The 24,547-nt window shown below is 47.5% G+C and overlaps 1 protein-coding gene across 2 annotated transcripts in view; it reads right to left on the bottom strand.

The window, feature by feature from the left end:
- Nucleotides 1-11,442: 11,442 nt before the first annotated feature.
- The window catches only part of hsf2bp (heat shock transcription factor 2 binding protein), a 143,717-nt gene continuing 130,612 nt past the window's right edge, over nucleotides 11,443-24,547 (bottom strand). Inside the window, exons 5-9 of one of the 2 annotated variants that reach the window (XM_030343980.1) lie at nucleotides 21,919-22,063; nucleotides 21,456-21,573; nucleotides 21,054-21,157; nucleotides 11,743-11,980; nucleotides 11,443-11,593 (exon numbers count right to left, since the gene is read on the bottom strand). In XM_030343980.1, the coding sequence (XP_030199840.1) occupies nucleotides 11,745-11,980; nucleotides 21,054-21,157; nucleotides 21,456-21,573; nucleotides 21,919-22,063 (603 nt within the window). In that variant the 3' untranslated portion in view covers nucleotides 11,443-11,593; nucleotides 11,743-11,744. The remainder of the gene's footprint in view (nucleotides 11,594-11,742; nucleotides 11,981-21,053; nucleotides 21,158-21,455; nucleotides 21,574-21,918; nucleotides 22,064-24,547) is intronic. The other variant, XM_030343981.1, reaches the window with a different exon arrangement.

Below are 24,547 nucleotides of genomic sequence, written 5' to 3'. Positions count from 1 at the left end.
TGCTGAGTGGTCCAAAGTTATGTTTTCAGATGAAAGTAAATTTTGTATCTCCTTTGGAAATCAAGGTCCCAGAGTCTGGAGGAAGACAGGAGAGGCACAGAATCCACGTTGCCTGAAGTCCAGTGTAAAATTTCCACAGTCAGTAATGGTCTGGGGTGCCATGTCATCTGCTGCTGTTGGTCCACTGTGTTTCCTGAGGTCCAGGGTCAATGCAGCAGTCTACCAGGAAGTTTTAGAACACTTTATGCTGCCTGCCGCGGACCAACTTTACGGAGGTGACGATTTCATTTTCCAACATGACTTGGCACCTGCACACAGTGCCAAATCTACCAGTACCTGGTTTAAGGACCATGGTATCCCTCTTCTTGATTGGCCTGCAAACTCACCTGACCTTAACCCCATAGAAAACCTATGGGGTATTGTGAAGCGGAAGATGCGAGATGCCAGACCCAACAATGCTGAAGAGCTGAAGGCCACTATTAAAGCAACCTGGGCTCTCATAACACCTGAGGAGTGCAACAGACTGGTCGACTCCATGCCACGCCGTATTGCTGCAGCAATTCAGGCAAAAGGAGCTGCAACTAAGTATTGATTGCCATACATGCTGAAACTTTCCATGTTCATACTTTTCAGTTGGCCCACATTTCTAAAAAATATTTTTTTGTACTAGTCGTAACTAATATTCTAATTTTCTGAGATACTGAATTTGGGATTTTCAGTAATTGTCAGTACTAATCATCCAAATTAAAAGAAATAAACATTTCAAATATATCACTCTGTGTGTAATGAATTGATATAATATGTAAGTTTCACGTTCTGAATATAATTACTGAAATAAATCAACTTTTTCATGATATTCTAATAATTTGACCAGCACCTGTATATGTATAGGCTATGGTCATTTCACGTATCCCGGTGAGACCAGGTTGACTCATTAGTTGAGACGGGGATCTGTGTGTGTGTGCCACGGAATGAGTGTCATTATAATTATTATCACCAGTATCATTATCATGCCTCTGTCAACTTCATAGGCTTCCAATAAAACGCATCAATTTCAAGATACTCCTCACCACCTACAAAGCGCTAAACAACTTTGCACCCTCGTACATAACAGATCTCCTCCATCGCCACTCTCCCACTCGCCGCCTACGCTCCGCTGATGCCAACCTTCTCACCTCCATCACCAAGACCAAGTATCGCACCCTGGGGACAGAGCCTTATCCATCGCTGCCCCTACCCTCTGGACTTCTCTCCCTCTGGCCATCCGAAACTCTGATACACTCATTCAAAAGTCAACTTAAAACCTATCCCTTCAGGACCACCTACAACATTTGACAAATCATCCTCCGCCATCTTCTACTCTCTCCCGCTCTATATTGTTGTGGTGTTGTTTATTTATTTTTCCCTTGTTTGATTGTCTGTAGTCTGTATGTATTCCTTTCTTATTTGTAAAGCATCTTTGAGTACTTAGAAAGGCGCTATAAAAAACGGATCAATTATTATTATTATTATTAACTTGCATTGGTGCAAATTCCGGTGGCATGTCACAGACAAATAAGTGATTCCGTGAGGCCACCAAGGATTACGAGTTAAGCGCCCGTGTTCGACTCGTTCATTGAAACGGGGATCTGTGTGTCTGCTACGGAATATGAGTGTCATCAACTTGCATTGGAGCAAAATCCGTGGCCATACCACGGAAATTGGCGTGTTTCCGTGAGGATTCCACAGATTTTGAGTTAAGCATCCGTGGTCATTTCACAGAATCCCGTGAGACCATTTTGTATTTAGCACGCATGTGTTCATCATCAACATCTACGTATACCTCCAACTGTTTTACAGTGTCTCACAGAAACTCAGTAGTAGCCCTACTCACATGATCTGGTAACAACACTAAATTCACATGGTGCTGCTAGCTCAATGTTTAAGAAATATGTGCAACAGGGTGTGTTATATCCTTTAAATTATAATTACACAATTGCCTTTGTTTTTCTGAATTACCTGAAGTTTAGCTTTCCATGCCGCCTTAAGCTCTATTTTATTTATTTTTTTGATTTGGCTCCACCTCCTTCTATACTCCCGCCCACATTCCAGAGAACCCGATAAGTTTCCCGCGCCCCCTGCCCTCTTCCCTTTGTTCTGATCCCCTTGGGAAGAGGTGTGTACATTTATATTGTAATCAAGTCTTTGACCATCTTATAATTTATCATTATTTATATTAGTTATTTTGATTATATATTGTTTAATTAAAAGTCTGGGGTTTATAATCTATCCATAGTTATTAGATAGATTTCTGTGTTATGGGGAACTTTGTGTTTTGTTGCGATGTACTAGCATATAACTGACCCTCGTGTAGTCATGCTAGTTCCCCTTCCCCCCCTGTGTGTTTCGTAGAGTTGGAGTAAGGGCACAAGGGCTAAGGAAGCTATTTGTATATGTGTGTATTCAGGTATGTCTTTTATTCCTTTTATTTCAATCATTTCTGTTGTAATATTGTATGTAGTCGGGCCTTTGTTCTGATCCCCTTGGGAAGAGAGTTGGAGTAAGGGCACAAGGGCTAAGGAAGCTATTTGTATATGTGTGTATTCAGATCGAATAAATGGACGTCGGAGTGCCCGAGTCCAGACACATCGTGGGTCACGTCATTCATAATTAGAAAGAAACACAACGCAGAACGAACCGGTCACACTTGGTGCCGTTTGACCCGTCGGATCGCCGACCATCATCGCCTGCCTGGTCGTCGGGGTGCGCCCGCCGCTGCCTGCCCTGCTCTGCTGCTCGGCCCTATCCCCATCGTCTCCTCGCCGTGTTCGCCGCTGTCTGCCCTGCCCCTGCCCCTGGTATTATAAGCGCTGAGTGCGCGTGAGGTACACGGTAGTCGTTAAGAGTGCTTAAAGGGGAAGTAAATACTGCGCTATTTTGCTATAGTTGGGTGCGTAAGAAATAAATAATTATATATATATATTTTTTTTATATATATATATATTATTTTTCTGTCTTCTGTTTTACATTGGGGTTATTCTTTGGAAGTGTATTGTCGTGTTTAGTCTCTCTTACTGTGTGTATTGGGGAAGGGTATTGATTGTAGAGGTTTTTATTTATTTTGTTATGTGTTTTGTGCAGTCGTTTTAGTCACCAAGACTATTATTTTCTGTTCGATTTATTTTATTGATTTTTTTTTGTCAGAGGGTCAAATATCTCGTTTTGTAAGATGTCCAGTGGGGATTCTTTCAGTGCAGATATTTTGGCTGGTCAGGGCCCTGTTGGGTGTAACGTCACTTTTGGGTTGGGGAGGGGCCAGAGGGTCACTCCATTTGGGTTTGGGAGGGGTAGGCCGGTAGCCCCTGGTAATCAGGAGTACTCTGTTGACCAGTCAGAGTTTAGTTTACCAGTAGGTCCCGCCGCCAGCTCTACACCCATGGCACCCATAGCCCCTCAGCCTACCCAGGTTGTTACCGTAGAGTCATTGGGTGGCCTAGTAGCTGATTTGGCCAAACAGATAGGCGATAGCATTATAGCCAGCCGCAACACCATGCACCAGCCCAGTAGTAATCTGCCCCAGTCCCCGGGCCACCAATCCCTTGGCATTACTGATCCATCACAGCTGAAGGTGATTGTTCAGTCAGACCCTAGAGCTCCACCATACTTCAGGGGTGACCACACGGATACATTCTCCATTCATGAATGGGAAGACATGATGAAGTGTTATCTGGGTAGGATGAAGTGCAATACGCGCACTGAGGTGGTTGATTTGATTATGGCGAGACTGACTGGTAAAGCGAGAGACGTGGTGAAGGTATCTCTTTGCAGCCACCCTGAGTTAGATTCTAGTGAATTCCCAACAGCTGTATTTGACATTCTAAAGCGCAACTTCAGTGAGCTTACGTTCTCAAGCCTCCCTATGAAAGACTTTTACAGCACTGCCCCGAGGGCTGGTGAGGACATGATGGATTACTGGATCCGCCTTAACAAGGCTGTTGATGTCGCTGATGAGTGCCTCCGTAGGCGTGGAAAGGGCGTTGAGGACCCTAGTACTGAGGTGGTCATGATGTTCATTACCCACTGCTCTGACCCCGGTCTCGCCATGTCGTTTAAGTTGAAGTCCCCTGAACTGTGGACCGCAGCGGAGGTTCAGGAGAGACTGGATGATCGCATGACGAGTCTGAGAAGAAGTACAGCTCATGCCCAAAATGCAGTGAATGTGTCGGTGTGCAGCCAGAGTCCTGTGGCTGTGTCTTCTCATCGTCCCCAGCATAGTGGACCACATCAGGCCCCTTCGGTGATACACCAATCTCTGCCTCATCCTGTCTCTATCGCTCCTGTCTCTGCCCATTGCCAGCCTCAGTCAGCCCACATGATAATGAACCCGCCCCAGGCCCCTCCTGTGTCCCCCCTCTATCCTGCTCCAGCTACTGTCCCTGTTCCCGTCACTGCCAGTTCCTCTGGTGTTGAGCGTGGTCCTCAGCAGGTGGTCGCTATGTTTGACAGAGTCCTCTCTATGTGTACTGCTTCTCTTGCCACTGGTCAGAGGGGTCCTCGTCAGAACGCCCGGCCACAGAATCAGCAGAGTTCTCTGTGTAGAGTATGTAGCTCTGGGGATCACACAACCAATGCGCACTGCAGGTTTCATAGGCTGTGTCTCAACTGCTTCAGACCGGGTCACTTCAGGCATGAATGCCCCAATGCCTCCCAATCTCCAGCTGTGTCGACAAGCCGTCCTTCCAGCGCACCTTTAAACTAGCCAGCCCACGTAGAGAGAGGGATAGCGTGGGCAGTGATGGAGTAACCCTCATTGGAGAACGAGATTTGCAATCTGTCTATGTAAATAGTTGCAGCCAGCTTTCTGAAGACAAGACGGTCATAATGGTGGGGTCGCAGAGAGTGGAGCTAGTGAGTTGTTTTATGCTCCAGTGTCAGTCGGTGGCAAGTCTATATTGAAAGGAATGTTAGATTCGGGCAGCATGTCATGCACGCTTGGTGAGGAGGCAGAATCCAAATTGAGAGCTGCCGGTGTTCTCCCTTGTCCTCATCCTGTGCCTGGTAATGTGGTGCTGATCGGTTGTGGTGGCCTCACTACACGGCCAAAGTGTATCTACGATCTGGATGTTGATGTCTATGGATTTAAGTTCATTGTGCCGACATTCGTTGTTCCTGGACAGAGAGATGAGTTCATACTTGGGAGCAATGTAATCAGACCTATCATACAGGAGATGAAGTCCACTGAGAGGTACTGGGAGCTCATCTCCTCCAGTAGCAGTGACCCAGAGTGTGAGCAATTCCTCCAGCTCCTGAGCTGCGTTTCACGGTGGTCGGGCCCTGAGCTGCCGGGTAAGATAGGCACAGTGAGGCTGAGGCAGGCCGTCACTCTCCTTCCTCAGCAGGAATATGTGGTCTGGGGGAAGTTGCCGAGCAACGCTCCTGTGTCCCCAGGGAGCACTGTGATCGTGGAGCCCACCTCGGCGCGGTCAACCCCAAAGAATATTCTGGTGGGGCGTCTCGTGACGCCCATGTGGGGGGATCGTTGGATTCCTGTCAAGGTCCTGAACCCCACACACAGCCCTGTGACGCTCCGCCGCAATGCCAAGCTGGCTGACGTCTCTCCCTGTCTGGCTGTTGAGGACCTGCCCATCACTCAAGGTCTGTGCGAGACACAGTCTGATGTTTCTGGTTCTCCTACTCCTTCGAAGTCCATGCTTGATCCTGTGCAGCTGCTGAAGGATCATGGGTTAGCAGACATAGACATTGGTGGCTGTGAAGTGTCTGCTGATTGGAAGAAGGAGCTGGCTGAGCTGTTGTTAAAATTTCAGGATGTCTTTTCCAAGGGCAAGCTAGACTGTGGGGAGGCAAAGGACTTCGTCCACCGTATCCACCTTTCTGACGACCGTCCCTTCCGACTGCCCTACCGTAGAGTCCCTCCTGCTCATTACCACCACCTGAGAGAAGTACTGTCTGAGATGGAGATGAAAGGTATCATCAGCAAGTCTCTGAGTGAGTACGCCTCTCCACTAGTCATGGTGTGGAAGAAGAACGGGGACCTGAGAATCTGCACTGACTTTCGCTTGCTCAATGCAAAGACCGTCAAGGACGCCCACCCACTGCCCCATCAGGGTGACTGCCTTGCCGCCCTTGGGGGAAATGCCTTTTTCAGTACCATGGATCTGACATCAGGGTTCTATAACGTCCCTCTCCATGAGTCTGACAGGAGATTCACAGCCTTTACGACACCTCTGGGCTTGTATGAATACAATAGGCTCCCCCAGGGCCTGTGCAACAGTCCAGCGTCCTTCATGCGGATGATGCTTAGCATCTTCGGGGACCTGAACTTCTCCAGCCTCCTTTGTTACCTGGATGACCTGTTAGTCGTTGCTCCCTCTGAAGGCGAGGCCCTGAGTCGTCTGGGGGAGGTCTTCTCCCGGCTGAGGGCCAACAATCTGAAGCTGGCTCAAAAGAAGTGTCACTTTCTAAGGAAGTCTGTGAAATTTCTTGGCCATATGCTGGACAGCAGTGGCGTCTCAGTTGACCAGGAGAAAGTCAGAGTTATCTCTGGTTTCAGTAGGGAAGATCTGATGAAAGCTGATGGCTGCACACCATCACAGAAGAGGGTGAGATCTTTCCTCGGAATGGTCTTGTACTACCAACACTTCATCCCTGGGTGTTCCTCCATCGCAAAGCCCCTCTTTGCCCTGACAGCGGGCCAGAAACGCAAGGGGAGAGGCACTGGTGGTACCAGGAGAGCTGGCACCTTCCGTGAGCTGACTCCACAGGACTGGACCCCTGTCTGTGAGAAGGCGTTTGATGATTTGAAGAGGGTGCTCCTCGATTGTGTGGTGTTGGCTCACCCAGATTTCGATAGGCCATTCATCCTCTCCACCGATGCTTCATTGGTTGGCCTAGGTGCAGTCCTTTCGCAAGTTCCTGCTGGCGAGGAGAAGGCCAGGCCCATAGCGTTTGCCAGCAAGTCCCTCAGTCGCAGCCAAGCAAATGATCCTGCCCATCGACTAGAATTCTTGGCTCTGAAGTGGTCTGTGTGTGACAAGTTCAGCCACTGGCTCAAAGGTCACAAGTTCACTGTCTGGACTGATAACAATCCTCTCACGTACATCATGACCAAACCGAAGCTAGACGCCTCCGAGCAGCGCTGGGTCTCTAAGCTTGCACCATACTTTTTCGAGATCAAACATATTCCAGGGAGACTGAATGTGGTGGCTGATGCCCTCAGCAGGGACCCCTTTGTGAAGCCTCTGAGCCAACGTCTTCTGTCTGAGCCATACTCCGGGCTGCTGGAACAGGTGTGTGAAGTGGAGGAGGGATGTGTGCAGGACTCATTCCGCCTGACATGTCAGCCTCAATCATTAGGGAGCGTTGCTCCTTGTGCGGCCGTCGATGTGTCCATGTCAGAGGATGACGTCTCCTCTCTCCTCTCCTTGTGATGACTGGGACTCAGCACCGAGGCAGAGGGCTGCTTCTATGAGTGACCGCTTGAGCTCAATGATCCCTCCTGGCCAGGATTTGTTCTCCTCTCTCTCACTGGCAGACCTGCAAGACCATCAGCAGCAGGATTCGGTCGTTTCGAGAGTATTCAGCTATGTAGATAGGAAGCAGAGACCCTCCAGGCGTGAGCGCTGCAACGAGAGCCAGTGTACTCTGAGGGTTCTGAAACAGTGGGAAAAGCTCACTATACTGCATGGAGTCCTCTACAGGGTTACCAGGGATCCACTGACAAAACACAAGAGGTTGCAATACATCCTGCCTGAGTCCCTGAAGTCACAGACATTGTCTGGTGTTCATGACCTGGCTGGTCACCAGGGTCAGCCTCGTTCTCTCTCTCTCGCCCGTCAAAGGTTCTTCTGGGGTGATATGGAGAAGGATGTACGCGATCATGTCCGTAACTGCCACAGATGTGTTCTCAGCAAAACCCCGGAGCCCGCAGCAAGAGCCCCTCTGGAGAGCATTAAGACCACTGCCCCTCTAGAGCTTGTTTGCATTGACTTCTGGTCAGCCGAGGACAGTAACAACAAGTCTGTGGATGTGCTAGAGGTCACTGACCATTTCACCAAATTAGCACATGCTTTCCCCTGCGAGGACCAGACGGCGAGGAAAGTGGCGAAGAAGCTCTGGGACAACTTCTTCTGTGTCTACGGCTTCCCTCAGCGTCTCCACTCTGACCAGGGTGCGAACTTTGAGAGCGAGCTCATCGCTGAGATTCTGGAGCTGGCTGGTGTCAACAAGTCTCGGACCTCCCCATACCATCCCATGGGGAACGGCGGCACAGAGAGGTTCAACCGCACTCTGGGCAACATGCTACGGTCTCTCCCTCCCAGATCCAAACAGAAGTGGCCCCAAATGGTTCAGACGATGACGTTTGTCTATAATTGCACAGCACATGAGACAACTGGCTTTGCGCCATTCTATTTGATGTTTGGGAGGGTCCCTCGGCTGCCGGTTGACCTCCTGTTCAAGAATGTCCTCCGTGACGAGACAGTCTGTGATTATGATGCCTATGTGAAGTCTCTGGCGAGCGACCTCCACTCTGCTATACTCCTGGCTCAGAAGAACTCTGCTATTGAGCAGAAACACCAGTCTGACCAGTATAACAAAAAGGTTAAGGGTCTGCCTCTCTCCGTCGGTGACCAGGTTCTTGTAGCAAACAAGGGTGGAAGAGGGAAGCGTAAGCTTGCTGACAAATGGGAGCCGGTTGTGGCCTCCAAGCCTTCTCTCCACGTCAATAAGATCAGGGATCGAGTCGGACATGAGAGGGTGGTGCACCGGAATCTCCTGCTCCAGGTCAGCTTCCTCCCCTTGGATGAGAGTCTGGATGCCCTGGGCGTCGGCAGTCTGAATGATGGCTGCCCCAAGTCAGACTTACCTGAGTGTGAGGAATCAGCAATTGAGACGGACTGTGGTGCAGCTGATCCCACTATGGCTGATTCGCTCTCCTGGGTCCGTGACGGTAGTGATGACCGTACAGCTTCGTGGGTCCGTGAACAGTCCCCAGTCAGGGATGAGGATGACAATGGCAGTCGTGACTTAACCATTCTGATGGTCCCTCCTGCATTGGATGGGCTTGCTGGTGCTGTTGGTGTTACCCCGTTGTCATCCCCCTCCTCTGAGCCCCATGTGTCTCCGGTAATTGATGCTCATCCTCAGGGTTCTCAGACAAGTGATCGCCTCACTTCAAGATTTGGGAGAGTTATCAAGCCGGTCTTTAGGTTGATAGAGTCCATGGCACAACTGGAAACGATTCTGGGTGGTCGGCCAGTATCCACTGTGATCCATGTTTGAGCTTATGTTGCAGGTGTCTCCTGGTATTACTCATGGCGAGTGAATTATCAGTGTTTTTATTTATTTGTTTATTTGTTTTATTTGTTATTATTTGCCCGGTCCGAGTATGGCCTATGTATGTGTGGTGTAAATGGCACTTCACGTTGTCTATAGTGTTCCCAGGGGCTTAGCTAACCTCTGGGTGCTATTAACTCTTTATTGGGTGGCACCTATTGCCGAAGTCGTGGTTTTCTTGTGGTCGGTTTACAGTCCGGTCTGGGCAAGTTTTATTCATGGTTCGAATGTTTGTGTAATTCTGGGGGGTGAGTGTAACAGGGTGTGTTATATCCTTTAAATTATAATTACACAATTGCCTTTGTTTTTCTGTATTACCTGAAGTTTAGCTTTCCATGCCGCCTTAAGCTCTATTTTATTTATTTTTTTGATTTGGCTCCACCTCCTTCTATACTCCCGCCCACATTCCAGAGAACCCGATAAGTTTCCCGCGCCCCCTGCCCTCTTCCCTTTGTTCTGATCCCATTGGGAAGAGGTGTGTACATTTATATTGTAATCAAGTCTTTGACCATCTTATAATTTATCATTATTTATATTAGTTATTTTGATTATATATTGTTTAATTAAAAGTCTGGGGTTTATAATCTATCCATAGTTATTAGATAGATTTCTGTGTTATGGGGAACTTTGTGTTTTGTTGCGATGTACTAGCATATAACTGACCCTCGTGTAGTCATGCTAGTTCCCCTTCCCCCCCTGTGTGTTTCGTAGAGTTGGAGTAAGGGCTAAGTAACAAGGGCTAAGGAAGCTATTTGTATATGTGTGTATTCAGGTATGTCTTTTATTCCTTTTATTTCAATCATTTCTGTTGTAATATTGTATGTAGTCGGGCCTTTGTTCTGATCCCCTTGGGAAGAGAGTTGGAGTAAGGGCACAAAGGCTAAGGAAGCTATTTGTATATGTGTGTATTCAGATCGAATAAATGGACGTCGGAGTGCCCGAGTCCAGACACATCGTGGGTCACGTCATTCATAATTAGAAAGAAACACAACGCAGAACGAACCGGTCACACATGCATATATTGGCATTGTGAAAAGTTGATCTTACCTTTTAAAAGGAGCAACAACACCAACAGTGCCATACTGAGTTGAACCATTGTTTGGCCATAAAGACCGGGAACCTGGGAACCTATACGTGTCTTTCAGTCCAACAAGCGCCACCAACTGAATCTCCATCTCACATCATATCATGCCACTTTTTTTTAATGTTTAACCTAGATAACAGGTAATGATTGTGAGGTATTCTCTGAATATACTAGAGGAACTAAATTGAGGCTGCCTTCTCACCCTCCATACAGGCCTGTCTTACCCTCTATACAGGCCTGTCTCACCCTCCATACAGCCCTGCCTCACCCTCCATACAGCCCTGCCTCACCCAATCTGAAAAGATTGAATACACAGAACTCATTGATTGATGTGGATGTTATTAATCTGTACAGAAATTAGGGATGGGCAACGATTGTTGAATAGTCGAATAGTCTGAGTCACGTAGAAAATCGAATAATGAATGTGAATATCGTTATTTATTACACGGCTCCGTTCACTTGGTTGGGCCTTCACAACTTCCGGTGGTGATAATCTTTTGATAATTCACCGTTGCTAAGCATATATTGACCGCTGTCAAGGAAAGTGATTTTTTTCTGTCATATCACTCCGCAAGTAGTCCGGTAAATTATCAACCCCAGCGTCCTCGGTTGCTAAGCGACGTCAACGTCTTTGGCGGAATATTTCTCTGCTGATGAACACTCCGAATGCTGGTGACAAATGAATTGTACACACCGTGTGAAATTATTTTTTTGGCCATAGTTTCCATATGCTAAAGACGTATCTAGTTCACCGTCATGCAGGCTGTGTTCAGTAAAATAAATAGCGATCTGCTTTCGGCGCAGGTAGGCCTATCTGCCTAAGCCCAGGTTGAAATGATTTTGATGTTGAGTGTTGATGGTGCAGTTGTTGAAATAAACAGATTGATTTCATACAAATCATAAAAGCCTCACCCTGTGTCATTGTGTGTGTGTGTATACGAGGTGCTTGGGGGGTTCTTGATTGACTGATTTTTTAATATTATTCGAAATATTATTCAAAGCAAACTGAGTTATTTAAACTCCAATTTTGTTTATTTCAAAATGTAAACATTACTATTAACAATCTAAAACTTGTTGTCTGAGCCATCAGGGTAGGGTCCTTAAAGAGGTTTACACATCCCTGCTTGTAGGAAGGAACATCATGGTAGGGTCCTTACAGGGGTTTTCGTCTCTCTGCTGGTAGGAGGAAGAAGAAGGAACATTAGGGTAGGGTCCTAAAAGAGGTTTTTGTCCATCAGTTAAGTTGTGCACTATGTAATGATATGTTTCTAATGACTGTTGGAAGCTCCTCTGGCAATCAGGTTTACTGAAATGTTAATAATTACTGTTAGAAGCTACTCTGGCGATCAGGTTTTCCTAGTTTGCAGAACAAGGCCTGAATGTCCTCCAAGGTGTCGCAGGCGGTCTGTTTGAGAGCAGGCTGCTGGCTGGAGGTCAGGCGGCAGACGTGCTCCAGACACGGAGAGGTCAACAGAGCCGCTCCCATGGTGGTCTCCACCTCCTCCTCCAGGAGCAGAGACTGCAGGAGGCGCAGGGAGTGAAGACATACGTCTGGGTCCTGGTCTAAGAGGGAGGGGGAGATAAAGGAACATTACCTGACTAACAGGTCCTGTAAGCATCCCAGTGTTTTCAAGTGAATCATCACTAGCAGCCAGGATTCTATTTATTTTAATTTCCTGGAAGTCGACCCCTGCCTTGTTGCAATCGTTTCATTTTCAGTTATACTGTGAAGGTGATTCAAGAAACACCAGGACAAACAGAACTCTGAAGTGGAGTGGAAACCAGAAAAGTAGGTCAGGAGTTAGAGAGCTAGATGTTGAAGTAATAGTAGCAATAGTAATAGTAACAGTAGTAGTAGTCGTTCCTTATCCTCCAGCAGGGTCCAGACCATAGGTAGTAACACTAGTAGTAGTTGTCCAGTTTTCACTAAGCTACCTACTATAGCTCAATAAACTCCCCACTGGAAGGGTTTCAGGATAAGTACGGCGGATACAACTCGAGTAACTTTATGGACTTTTATTGCACTCACACAAACAATAAGCACCCACGCACTACGTAGCCTGACTACCAAGTCACGCTAGCCTCTCAAGTTGAAAATAACTGTTAGTTAGACAGATAAATAGATAGGTTGTAAACCTGCAACGAAAACACAAACACAAAACCCAGAATTAACCAATGAAATTATACAAACATTCCCGTGACATTAATTCTTGATTTCAGTTACTAGCATGCTAGTTTATAATCACTCACCGGCAAGGCGTACTAGTCCTGACCATCAATTGTATAAAATGCGACCTAAAGGCGTGGCCACCTGCGCACTGGGACTAATCGCGCATACACAGACACACAGTATGGGGATCAGGAAGGACAATAAACAAACCTGTAACCTGGTATAATTATAACATATATAAAATACAACATAAAATGTGCCTGCATTTGGAATACGGTGGTAAATGTTGGTACTTATTTCCTCAAATACCCTAGAACGTAATTATAACATCTATCACTTCCAATATATAATAAAGTAACAGTAACACTTACTGGGAAGTTCTACACCTCCCACTTGGCCTACTGATTCTAGAATTCAAGTAGGCCACCATAACCAAAACAGTTAAACTTCTAAGTTCTCCCCATGAACGAATGTCACAACATGAACAACCATAGGTTCAAGGTAGTCTCAATGCCCATAAACATCACATTGTCCTTGATGACATCATGACCTCCTTCACCGAAACACACCACCAGCCTCCGGGAGGATGGTAGTGGGGGGGTCTTGATCCTTCACCGAAACACACCACCAGCCTCCGGGAGGATGGCAGTGGGGGGGTCTTGATCCTTCACCGAAACACACCACCAGCCTCCGGGAGGATGGCAGTGGGGGGGTCTTGATCCTCCACTGGAAGCAGAACCACCAACCTCCTAACGTCCCTGTGGAGGATGGTGGAGGGATAGTTCTGCACACCTCGGCTTTTCTTGGGCTGTCCACCGAAAACTGGACAGCTTTGACATGTTCTCACCCTCACATCTCGTACTACGCCCTTCACGTCGGGACACACCTCCACGACCCGACCCAGCCTGAACTGGCCCCTCAGCGCGTTCTGGTCAGCCAACCACACCAGGTCTCCCGCTGCAACGTTTCTAGCAGGTGCGTGCCACTTCTGACGGATGTAGAGGCCCGGACCTGCCAGCTGGCTCCACCTCTTCCAGAACTTGTCGACCTCGATCTGGATTGCTCTCAGACGCACGACGGGGTAAGTAGGATACTCAAAGCCTCGGGAGTCCCCACTGGGTCCTGCGCGACCGAGGAGAAGAGAGTTGGGAGTGATGACTTCGACGGCCTCATCTTGTACCTGGGCTCTGGCACCAATTGGTCTCTCATTTGACAGGTTAGCAGCCAGGTACAGGAGGGTCTGGAACTCCAGCGCTGTCAGGTTACCTTCCTCGCCAACACTGCTTAACCCTCTCTTGAGTACACGGACAGCTGCCTCAGCTGCCCCATTCCGGGAGAGTCCGCCGGGTGAAGCACCCACATCCAGTCAGTTCCTACAGCTTCCGCCTTCTTCTGGACTTGATCTTTGTCGATGCTACTTAGGAACTCATACAACTCCTGTAATACTGGCTTGGCGCCCACAAAGTTGGTCCCTTGATCTGACCAGAGCTTTCTTGGGTGACCCCTGAGAGCCGTGAAGCGCTGGTATGCTTTCAGGAATCCTTCCGTCGACAGATCTTCCACAATGTCAGCATGTACTGCTCTTGAAGCCATACAGCTGAACACCACACCCCAGACTTTCATCTTTGTTCTTCGCCTTATAGTATCTTTAACGACATAGGGGCCGAAAAGGTCCAACGTTGTAAATTCGAAGGGTGCAGCTGGTTCAGTTCGTTCAAGAGGGAGCTCACTCATCACCTGTTTGCACATTCTCGCTTTGGCCTTCCGACAGTGCATACAGGAGTCGATGACATTTCTGGCAATCCTTGGTCCCAGCACCACCCATGCTTTAGACCTCACCCGGAGGAGTGTGCCAGCAACACCTTCGTGGTTAGCTTCATGGGCCTCTCGTGTGAGAAGGGTGCTGATCCACGCATTGTAGGGGACCAGGGGCACACCGGTCTCTCCCTGGGTAATGGCCTGGACTCTACCATGGCATTTCAGGAGACCTGAGACTTCCTCCCTGCTGACAACGAGCCTGTTTAGCGTTGTCACAGGAAACGTGACTCCCTCCTGGGCGGCTAGGCACAGGTCTTGGAGTGCAGCTTTGCGTTCCTTTACTGTCAGTACCGCCTCCCACTTTGCTGGCATAGGGGCCCTGCCTACACGGGCCAACCACTTCTTCACAGCTCTGCGGACATAACCGACTACTTCACAGAGCTTAGTCAGAGAACTGCACCTTCTTGGATCCACTTGGTCTATGAGCCTGGCTCCCCACAGCATCTCCGTTTCCTTGGTCTCAATTGAGGTCAATTTCATCCCATTTTCTGAGGATGCTGGAGCGCCGCTCACTCCATCTGTGACTATTGGACCTTCACCAACAGGTCTTGCAGGGTTCAACAACTTCTTGGCTTGAGCTCTGGTGAGGACTGCCGAAAAGGCCTTTCTCTGGAGTTTGCTCACCATCTCCCTAGCATCCGCTGCCACTTCTGAAGCGGACTTCATGGGCCAATCCTCCACTGGGCCAGACAGGAACATGGGACCTTTCTGCCACCTCTGAGTCCTCATCCAGCAGTTCAGGAGAGCACCCCCTCGTGACTAGATCAGCGATGTTGACCTCGCCTGGTATCCACCACCAGTCAGTTACAGGCCCAGCCTTCTGAATCTCTCCGACTCGGTTCGCGAAGAACGTCTGGAATCCGTAGCTCTCTCTCTGGATGGCTCCCAGCACCGTTTGACTGTCAATGAAGTGGTACCACTTCTCCACATCCAATCGTCCATGCTTCGATACGTATGTTTTTAGACGTGAGGCAAAGACAGCCCCACAGACCTCAGCCTTTACCGCGTCCCCTTTCTGGTCGAGGGGGGTTAACTTGGCTATTGACTCTACCAGCCGGGTGACCACACCATGTGACGTCTCCCATCGCAAGTACAGTACAGCACCATAGGACTCACAGCTCCCGTCAGAAAACGTGATACCCCAGGGTTTACCCCTCCAGTCGGAGGGCGTGAGGCTTCTGTGGAACTTGATGCTACTCAGACGAGCGTACTCCTTAAACAGTACAATTGCTTTTCCTCTGAGCTCGTCAGACAAAGGTTCATCCCAGGTATCTTTGGTAAGCTTGCCAGCTTCCTGGAAGGCTCTTCTCACAAGAATCACTCCTTTCTGTTTCACAGGTGTTGCTAAACCGATCGGGTCATACAGTCCGGCGATCTGGCTCAGTAGAACACGACGAGTCAGTGGGTTTGGTGTCTTTGCTTCCACTTCTTCTTCAGTGAGGTCAACCTCAGTTCTCATCTTTTTCTTCCTTCTGGAGAAGTTGATGGAGACCATCACAAAGAGTTTGTCCTCTTGCACTAGGTAACCAACCCCCAGGGCTTTGTTATCTTCCTCCCTTAGCTGGTTGGGCAACACCAGAGTAACTGGCTTGGACCCTGTCCCGTCCCGCCTCCCACTCTGACCAGACCGGACCCAGGGCTTGAGGTAGAAGCCTCCTGCTTTCAGTATCTTCTCCACTCCCTTTAGGATCTTGTCTAGACAGTCAGGGTCATTGTGGGACGTAAGGAGGTCATCAACGTAGGAGTCTTCCTCAATGACTCTTTTTTCCTCCTTCATATCAGAAAACTGGGGTAACTTCGCGGTCTCTCGCATGGCAACCTGCGCAATGCACCCCGCTGGTTTATCTCCCATGTTCACCCTCACGACAGCAAAATCCTCAATCTCATCTTCCGGTGAGTCTCTCCATAGGAACCGATGCACATGGACCTCTCGCTCCTCCAGCCATACCGAATTATACATCTTGGTGATGTCTCCGATGGCTGCATGTTCTCCTTCCCGGAATCTGAGGAGCAACCCTCTGATAGGGTTAAGGACGTCTGGGCCTTTGAGCAAAATGCCATTCATGCTCACCCCTCTGAACTCCTGGCTGCTATTCCAGACGAGGCGCACCGGTGTAGTCACTGAGTGGGGGTTCGGTGCGGTTAGGTGGCTCACCCACCACACTGCACAATCCCAGCTGTCCATCACATCCTTAGTGAGCTTAACAGCAGCTCCCCTGTCTACCATCTCGTGCACTTGCCTCATGTAAGCTTCTTTCCACACGGGGTCTTTCATCAGCCGCTTCTCAGCCCTCAGGAACGTTGCTTCCACAGCCCTTCGGTTGTTGGGAAGAGAGGCTGGGTTTTCCTTCCAGGGGTACTTCGCATCCCAGTGTGGCTGGTCGCTGTGGATGTCACTCTCTCTGAAGGTTAGACCTGCCCTTATTATCTCCAGCTCTTTCTCGTCAGCCAGGGTCATCTCCTTTCCTCCCGGTGGGCACTTTCCACAGCGACACCCTCCACAGGTAGGGTCACAGGCAGCACCGATGCTGTCCCATTTTAGCCACTCAAGGACTTCTTTATTGCATGCTGCTGTCATTCGAACTTCCATACTGCACCCTCGTTCCAAATGGCTTCCTGGCCTTCCAACGAAGTGTTCTTCAACTTTGACAGCTACCATCCTCATGGAGTGTGCAAAGTGCGTCTCCGACTGCCATGTGGTCACCACCACTTCTTCAAAGAGGTTAGGATGCACACCACTCACTGTCTTGCCTAGAGGACCGTCCCACAACACCAGGTCGCCGACCCGTTGCAGTCTTTGTGGAGCTAATCGGCCTTCTCGAGCACTGATCAAAAGATCGATCTTCCCTGGGCGGGCCAGTTCTCCCGGTTCAGCTTCAGGGAAAAACTGCTCCAGCCGCTCCGAACTCACCACTCGATCCATTTTGGCGATGTCTTCCATCCCGTAGCAGATCATCTCGTGGAACCTCAAAGTTCCTCGTGAGGTCCACACCTTTATTGTTACGAGATACCTTTTTGTATCAACTCTCACCTTCATCGCGCCAACACCATACACGACAAGGGAGATTGGTTCACCGGTTAGCCCGAGTCTTTCAGCAGCTTGGTGCGTAATGTAATTAGTGTCAGAAGCGAGATCAATCAAGGCTCCAAGGCTGTCTCCTCTCTTTGCCGTGACAGGTAAGAGCATCATGAGGACTGGATGTTCTTTCAAGCCACTCTGTTCTATCGGATTCTTGCCAGAACACGCTCTCGACGTTGCCTTATTAGTACAGGCCCTGCGGACCGCCTCCAACTGGCGGGGAGTCAGTCTCAACTCGGCGAACACAGCCTCTTGCTCCTCTGTCGGACCACGAGGTCCCCTCTTTTCCTCTGCTTTGTTTTCCTTCTTAGCAGCATCCTTCATTGTTGGTGCCTTAGGGCAGAGGAAATAGTGGTGGTCTACCGGAATGTCGCCTATCTTACACTCCTCCTTACGACAGAGGAACCTTGGAGTGCAGGCACCATCGATCCCGTGAACATCCAGGCACTTTGTACATGCTTTTGCCTTCTTCACCTGAGCTTTCTTCTCCGCCAGACTGGCCTTCCTGAAAGCTTTACAACGAAACAGTTTACCTCCATGTTCTTCATCGCCACACACAGCACATGGTATCTGCTTGGAGTCTCTTTTGACTTCACTTGCTGTAGTCTTAGTGAACGACTTCTTTTCTCTCCACTTGTCACCTGATTTCTCCCGGTAGCTTGGTCTCTCAGGAGCATTAGCAGGCCATGGCTTACTGGGAAGCAACTGTTCCAACCTCACGAGCAACGACTTTTGGTCTTCCAGGAACATCAAGAGCTTGTCGAAACGGTTTCTTGGTAGGACGTTGTTAACAGGGTTTCTCACACACATGAGCCACTCTCTTTTCATGACATCAGGGAGTTTGCTCTCTAAAGACCGAATCACTAGCTGATTCTGTATCGCGTCTTCGCACCCCAGGTCTGTGAGGTCCAATGCTGCCCTCTCCACTGCTAGGATCAATTCTAACGTCTCTCGTGGCTGGTGGTTCTTTACAGCAGGACGTGAATGTAGCTCCAAAACTATCTCCTCTGCCGTTTGTGCTTTATCACCATAACGGTTCTCTAATTCCATAAAGATATCGATTGCATCTCTGCAACGCGATAGTCTGAGATCACTTTTCAAAGTCTCACCTATACTGTCTAGCAAGTGAAGTTTCCTGCATTCCCTTGACCCCGTAGGCTCCGCTTGCGCCTGGATACTTTCCCATTCAGCCTTCCAGCGCCAATAGTCCCTCCTGTCCCCGGAGAACTTAGGCAAACTTATGGGTGTGAGCCTTATGTTTGGTCGGGCCCATTGAGAGCTGATATTCCCACCGACGTACGCACCAGGGCCGCTATATGGCATGCTACTACCTTGCTCCATGCTGATATCGACTGGTGGAGAGGCACGAACACTCAACATTTGTGGCGTGCTGGCAAGGGTTGGAGGTAGGGCGGAACTGACACCAAGTCCACCATCAGACCGTCGCGACTGCAGAGTGGGCTGTAATGTCTGTTGGGTAAAAGTGATGTTACCTGCAGCTGTAAGGCTGTCGCTAGCTGTTGCGACATGCCCACCGACCGCACCATCACTTGCCACATCTTCATCCTCTTCCTCCTCACCTCCGTCACCGTCATTTTGTTCTGTACAGTTCCTCTTCATAACCTCTTTGTCACGTTGGCAGGTCCACTCATCCATCAGTTGCTCCTTGTCCTCTTTCAATGATAAAAGGAGCATCCATTTGTCCTTTCCATGCGGCCGATAGTCTCTCCAAGCGTACACAGCCTCTCTGAGTTCATCGAGTTTCCTATCCAATTTACCATTGTAGACCCCTCGCTGCGTCCATGGCACTACTATACTTTTCCCGAGTGCCTCAGCCTGATCAAAGGCAGAGGCAGTGAGACTTGAACTGTGTTACGAGAGCATCTATGTCCGGCGCTGCATACTTGGACCACAGCATTTCCATGATCTTGCCCTCAGTTTCAAGGAACCTTTGCTCACTGGCATCTCTCTTCACCAGGGCGTCCCGCGACTCGCTGTCGTCACCTGTAGGGTCTATCTGGCTCTGTGCGTCGATATATTCATTACCGACATCGAGGAGTTTGTCATAATCATCCTTCAATCTCGCCAACTCTTCTGACAACTCAACTTCACGTAAACGACCAGCACTAACATCAAGGCGGTTTATTCTTGTTGTAAAGTTTCTTTGCGCATGTGAGCGCCTCCGCTTTAAGCTCTCTAGATCTGGCTTGTCATCCGCCATTTTGTCTTCTCTAGGTGAACAGAATCACTAAAATCACCTTTTAGCCAAAAGGACTCATTTAAACGACTCGTCCAAAAGATTCGTTCGAAACGAACGACTCGTCCAAAAGATTCGTTCAAAACGAACGACTCGTCCGCGAACGACACAGACGTCTTCCCGTGAACGACAGGCGTCTTTCCCCGGTTGCTATGGCTGGTTGCGGCGTTGTTAACAAAGTCACTTTATTCCTTCTGCGGCTTTAATATCATCCACACAGCCTTACTCACGGTTGTGGAAGTTCTTCAGCCCTTTAACGGCCCCGTTAGCTCTTGGCTTCGGCTCCTCCGTTATAGTGGCGTTACTGACTCCGGGTCTCCGCTCCCGGCGCCGGTCATCAACGATGGCTCCTCCGCTCGGGGCCCGTGCAATCTCCGGCACGGCTCCGACGACGGTTTACAACTGTCCAGTTTTCACTAAGCTACCTACTATAGCTCAATAAACTCCCCACTGGAAGGGTTTCAGGATAAGTACGGCGGATACAACTCGAGTAACTTTATGGACTTTTATTGCACTCACACAAACAATAAGCACCCACGCACTACGTAGCCTGACTACCAAGTTACGCTAGCCTCTCAAGTTGAAAATAACTGTTAGTTAGACAGATAAATAGATAGGTTGTAAACCTGCAAAGAAAACACAAACACAAAACCCAGAATTAACCAATGAAATTATACAAACATTCCCGTGACATTAATTCTTGATTTCAGTTACTAGCATGCTAGTTTATAATCACTCACCGGCAAGGCGTACTAGTCCTGACCATCAATTGTATAAAATGCGACCTAAAGGCGTGGCCACCTGCGCACTGGGACTAATCGCGCATACACAGACACACAGTATGGGGATCAGGAAGGACAATAAACAAACCTGTAACCTGGTATAATTATAACATATATAAAATACAACATAAAATGTGCCTGCATTTGGAATACGGTGGTAAATGTTGGTACTTATTTCCTCAAATACCCTAGAACGTAATTATAACATCTATCACTTCCAATATATAATAAAGTAACAGTAACACTTACTGGGAAGTTCTACAGTAGTAGTGGTTATAGTAGTAATACTAGTAATAGTGATAGTGGGTAATAATAATTGTATTAGTAGTAGTAGTAAGTAGTAGTAGTACCTTATCCTCTAGCAGGGTCCAGACCATAGGTAGTAATAGTAGAAGTAGTACCAATAGTTATAGTAGTAGCAGTAGTCCTCAACCCCCAGCAGGGTTCAGACCAAAGGTAGAAATAGTAGTACTAGTAGTACTAATAGTAATAGTAATAGTAGTAGTAGTAGTAGTAGCAGTAGTCCTCACCCTCCAGAAGGGTCCAGACCATAGGGAGCAGACCGGGGCTCTGGCTGATGTACTTCAGTCCTCTGACACTGATGCTGACATTGTACAGAGCCATCAGCATCAGCCTGGAACACATCGTAGCTGAATGAGGAGACCATGCAGGACAGGGATTGGCTGAATGAGGAGACCATGCAGGACAGGGATTGGCTGAATGAGGAAACCATGCAGGACAGGGATTGGCTAAATGAGGAGCCGTGCAGGACAGGGATTGGCTGAATGAGGAGACCATGCAGGTTAGGGCTTGGCTGAATAAGGAGACCATTCAGGACAGGGTTTGGTTGAATAAGGAGACCATGCAGGATAGACATTGGCTGAATGAGGACACCATGCAGGACAGGGATTGGCTGTGATTGTTTATCATACACTTTGAGTCTTGGCAAGGCGCCAGGCTTCCTGGGCTCCAGCAGCTGCATCAGTGTGCCCAGCAGCCCATGACCACTGCTTGACAGGAAGTCCCGCCCACAGGGCACCGCTGCTACGTCTACCGAGGAGAGGAACGAGATGGAGGCGTTGAGCTGCTAACGCTCAATAATATCGAGGTTCTTTTGGCAACTGGTTTACGCTTAACATACGGCAGTTGGTTTCTGCCAAGGTTGGTATGTGCTTTTCATCATTTCAATGTTAACTTAGCACTCAGAATGAAAGCACTTAGCATGTAAGCACTTAGCATGTTAGCGGTTAGCATGTTAGAACTTAACATGTTAGCAATGAGTCTAGGGGTGTTGAGTAATAGGACCGAGTAGTCCAGGTCCCCCTGGGTCTAGTGGTGTTCTCATTGGAGGTCTGGTCTAGAGGTCAAGGGTTAGGGTCATCATACTGGACTCACTTGTGATTATCCCAGCCAGAGCAAGGACAAACTGGTGCTCAGTGGAGGTCTGATCTAGAGGTCCAGGCGTGGAGACATCCTCCCCAGACTGGACGAAGCTCTGAAGGGTCTGACCCGCCAGGTCCAAGAAGGAGGGCAGCTTCCCCTGACACAACATGGATCATGTACACATAAAAATAATGTTATATAATATATATAATATATATATATATATATATATATATAACATAATATATAATATCATTTAATCTATAGCCTCTTTATTGAAATGTGTCTTATTGTTCATATTAATATAAAGTGGTCTAAAGCAGGGTTTCTCAACCGGTGCCGGGCCATGGAGCATTGGCCACCGGGCTGCAAAGATTTAGAAAAAAAGCCTGGCCCAAAAAATAGATAATTTTATTATCAGAGATACTTTTATGAATAAATAAAACTTTTTTAATGATTAACACAACATTGTACTATTTTGCAGCTGCTGACAACACCGCGTTATTTCAACAAGATAGCTCTTCTTTTGAATAATATTCAAAAGATATATGCGGACAGCTCAGCAATGACGATATTTAGAACGATCTTCAGAAGAACAGTTATCCATTGGTCAAATACGGGGCAGGTGAGTTTGTCAGAGAATTCACACATTTTCCCAATGCCTCACTAGAAACAAGCTTTTCTATTTTTTCTAAGGGGATGTCAGACTCTGCACCACACAGACCTTAATATATTCCCGTCATGAATCTGCTGATTGCTTGCTCTAGTGCTGATGTTTTGAGGAGGCATGCTCTGGTTACACGCAACTGTTCCTTGTTCTTTACATGGGCTTTAGACTTTAAGTGGTCATCAAGCGTTATCTTACGGGTCCAATCAACAACATGTATGTTGACAGAATTAGCTTGAATTGGCTTGAATTCAAATTTAATAGTTTTTAAGAGGACTTGGCCGTCTCAGACAGCATCTTTTAGGGTTGGGAAAAATAATCGATTCTTCGATGCATCTTGATTCTCGCTAGAACGATTCTGTCTCGATGCAGATAAATTAATAATCTGAATTAAAAAACAAAAAATCTTTTAATTCCTTCTAATTCAAGAGCAGCTTTTCCTTTAATGACATAGAAAATAAAAGATAAGAAAGAAAATAAAACTGAAACCTATTTTTTGCATGCTTCCATATTGTGTTATAATGCAAGCTGCATTCATTATTGCATTGTTCATAGAAAGTCATTTTTGTGAGAAAAGCTTTCTCTATTATGAAATAAGTTAATTCAATTGTTGATGTCTTTAAAGGGACACTGTGTAAAAATTACTCCCATCTAGTGGTACAATTGTATATTGCATTCAAACTAATAGTACATGCTTGTTCAAAAACTACGGTGGGCAGTATGTGCCAAGAAGCTGTGTCATGACATCCAATACTACCTCATCGAGTCATTCGAGTGATGATGCGGTTCGTTATTTCAAACAAATTTCAAATTGCATTGAATCATTAGTGTAAGCTAATGATGTATGAGTAATTATTCCTCGAGCAAGATGCTGAATTATCTCTCGGCAGTTCATAGACCGGAAGAACATGGAAGCCTCCATGAAGCTTACCCATCCTATGTAACTACATATTAATTATTCTTCGCTCTGGAGGATAAGTGAGATTTTTGGCAGAGATAATTTTACACCAATGAGGACTTATTTATGAATGAATACGTTGATTTGAGGTAATAAATTACTTAAAATATTACACAGTGTCCCTTTAATGATCATCACAAAAGTAGGAAGTGATTAGCAAACTGAGTAGCAAACCCAAATGTATATATATATTTTTGAAAATCACGCATGGAAATGTACATAAAAGAAATTGTTGCATCGAAATGCATCGATAATCGCTTCAGAATCGAATCGTTGACCTCATAATCGGAATCGAATCGTGAGGTGCCAAGAGATTCCCACCCCTATTTGACATGTTTCTTAAAGTAGTAACGATCCTCCGCCCCCCCCTCCCAAAACGATCGAAAATGTAATTATGTATTTATTAGGGCTGTCAAAATTAGCACATTAATAACGCGTTATTGCAATCATATTTTATGCCCCGTTTACACCATCCCGCTAATGGCCGCTAATGGCCGATGGACCACCGATGTGGAAGTCGGGGTGATTCGGGTGACATCGGGCTAAAAATGTATGATCGGGTCAATTTATCAGGGTAGCATTTACACATACCCGATGTTATAACGATAACATAACGATTTATGCCAGGGAAGACACCCGAAGTACGTTTGGCGTCATTTGGCGTCATTTCGGGAGAAGGCAAAGGGGAGACTGGTTTAGACAGATATTTATTTATATATTTATTTGTATTACAATAGCGATTTTATAATAATAGAACGCCGGTTCTAAATGGGCGAAGTACCCTGTAATTATAAAAGTAGGACATCCATCCATCACCCCCTATTTATACCCAAGTGGCAGATTGAGGGTCTTCCTTAACACAATCTGGTCACTCACAATCGTTATTTGTCTAGGGTTCTCGAGGGTCTTTCATGTGTTGAGGTTGCCGATATAAAGACGATAAAACACGATAAAGCGCGGAAGATTAACGAATATAGCCGATGTGCCCAGGACAATTCCCGAACGATTTGCGATGT

This window comes from Gadus morhua, chromosome 20 (assembly GCF_902167405.1).
Source record: "Gadus morhua chromosome 20, gadMor3.0, whole genome shotgun sequence".
NCBI lineage: Eukaryota > Metazoa > Chordata > Actinopteri > Gadiformes > Gadidae > Gadus > Gadus morhua.
The sequence above is the reverse complement of the archived record's forward strand: the minus strand, read 5'-3'. Positions and strand labels throughout refer to the sequence as shown.